This window comes from Scylla paramamosain, chromosome 44, assembly GCF_035594125.1.
Source record: "Scylla paramamosain isolate STU-SP2022 chromosome 44, ASM3559412v1, whole genome shotgun sequence".
NCBI classification, from domain to species: domain Eukaryota; kingdom Metazoa; phylum Arthropoda; class Malacostraca; order Decapoda; family Portunidae; genus Scylla; species Scylla paramamosain.
Window position 1 is genome coordinate 4,345,015 of NC_087194.1, and position 2,500 is coordinate 4,347,514.

At 39.6% G+C, this 2,500-nt stretch overlaps 1 protein-coding gene across 1 annotated transcript in view; it reads right to left on the minus strand.

The window, feature by feature from the left end:
* The window catches only part of LOC135093953 (putative helicase mov-10-B.1), a 19,596-nt gene that overhangs the window by 14,468 nt on the left and 2,628 nt on the right, over positions 1 to 2,500 (minus strand). The window contains 2 exon segments of the mRNA XM_063993633.1: positions 2,315 to 2,362; positions 2,364 to 2,463. Of these exon segments, the coding sequence (XP_063849703.1) occupies positions 2,315 to 2,362; positions 2,364 to 2,463 (148 nt within the window).

Consider the following 2,500-nt stretch of genomic DNA (forward strand, 5'->3'; position numbering starts at 1 on the left):
ATTGTTTTGCTCGCGATCACGTCGAGAGGCGCCGACTGTACCTCTTCTTTTAAGTTATTCCATATTTCAACCGTTTGATGCGGAAAGCTGTATTTCTTAATATCTCCCAAACAAAGACTCTTCTTTAATTTCTTCATATGTCCCCTTGTACATCTATCTCCTTCCTCCACTTTTACAACTAGGTCATCTCTGTCTATCTTCTCCATGCCATTTACTAATTTGAACATTGTTATCAGGTCTCCTCTTTCCCTTCTTTCTTACAGTGTTGGTAATCCAATTTCTTCCAGTCTTTCCTCGTAACTTAGGTCTTCCAATTCAGGTATCATTTTCGTAGCTGTTCTTTGTATTCTTTCCAATTTCCTTATATCTTTCTTTTTGTGTGGAGACCATACCACTGCTGCGTATTCCAGTTTGGGACGTATCATGTGTGTTATGATTTTCTTCATCATTTCTTTGTCTAGGTAATTAAATGCCACCCTGATATTTGCTAGCAAATTATATGTAGAGCCAAATATTCCATTGATGTGTTTTTCTGGTGAAAGCGTGTCTTGAATTATTACTCCCAAGTCTTTTTCTTCTTTGTTCTTTGGTATTGTGATACCTCCCATCTTATACTCCCATGAAGGTCTCCTTTTACTTCTTCCCATCTCCATTACATGGCACTTCTTTATATTGAATTCTAATTTCCATCGTTTACTCCATTCATAAATTCTATCAATATCTCTCTGTAGTTCCTCACAATCCTCTTGGTTCTTTATTACTTTCATCAATTTTGCATCATCTGCAAACATATCAATGTAGCTATTTAAACCCACCGTCATATCATTTATATAGACCTGAAACATTATAGGTGCCAACACAGACCCTTGTGGTACTCCGCTTGTTACTTCGCACCAACTTGATTTAGTGTGTGTGTGTGTGTGTGTGTGTGTGTGTGTGTGTGTGTGTGTGTGTGTGTGTGTGTGTGTGTGTGTGTGTGTGTGTGTGTGTGTGTGTGTGTGTGTGTGTGTGTGTGTGTGTGTGTGTGTGTGTGTGTGTGTGTTGTATTAACTGTATGAAAACCAAACCTAACCTAGCCAAACCAAATTTAATCTAAGCTAGCCAAACCAAACCAAACTTAATCTAATCTAACCCAACTTAACCTAATCTAACCTAACCTAACCCATCCCAAACCTAACTTGTGATATACAGACAAAACTAGTGTCAATTTTTGTTATTTATTTGAAAACCTAACCTAACATATATAACAAGGCGCTCCCAGCAAACAAGCATCACCTCTGGGCTCTACATAGGACTTATCACTAATGCGTCTGTGAGTCACGAATGTTTTCATGCACATAATAAATCACTGAGCATTTCCCTTTAGGTTATAATGGCACAGTAATACACACACATACACACACACACACACAATACAAATCAACAGCAGTCGTCTTGAAAGCTAAACATATTTCCTTCCTCTTAAAATGAGTTAATATAGGTTTTTTTCTTTTTCTTTTCTTTTTTACTGGATATTTGAATGTAATCTTGTGTTTGAGTGAATACAGTAAAAGCCTGAAAACTCCATTCTTCTAAAAATATTGATAAATCCCAATTACTTCCACTGCAGCCCATCGAACTGTCACTAAAACCACAAAAAATAATTCAGAGAACCACAGTAACTTTTACTATACCCTGAAAACATTTGAAAACCCTCAATAACTTCCAGTAAAGCTTTCCAAACAATCAATAAAAGTACTAAAACACTCTTAAAAACCACAGGAACTTCTAGCAGACTCAGTTACATCAATAAATCCTGAAACACTTAAGAAAACCCCAATAACTTATACTACAGCCTGCCAAACTGTCACCAGGAACCTCAAAACACCCTTGAAAACCCCAGTAACTTCCACTACACCCTGCCGAACCACCAGAATCACAAAATTACCTTAAACACCCTTGGAAACTCCAGTAACTTCCATTATACTGTCACACTGTCACCAGAGCCTCAAAACACCCTTGAAAACCCCAACAGTTTCCATTGCACTTCAGAAAATCCCACTAACTTCCACTACAGCCTGCCAAACTATTACCAGAATCTCAAAATACCCTTGAAAAACCCCAATAACTTCCACTACAGCCCGCCAAACACTTAAAAAAAAAACACAGTAACTTTCATTACACCCTGCCAAACCACCAGAACCACAAAAACACTTCGGAAACCACAGTAACATCCACTACACCCTGCCAACAGAGACAGAGACACCAGAACACTGACAAAACACAGACCCTACCACACACCCACCCTACAGTCCCAACATGTGCCACTACACACCTGCTTGATGGCCTCCACGATGGTGACAGTCTTGCCAGTGCCAGGGGGGGCCGAACACAACGTAGGGTGCCGGCCGAGAGGTGCGGTTCACGATGTTACGAACCGCCAGCATCTGTTCTCGGTTGTTCTCCAGCTTGCGGTTGTAGGGACTAGAGGGAGTAATGAAGTTGGTGTTTATTATCTATT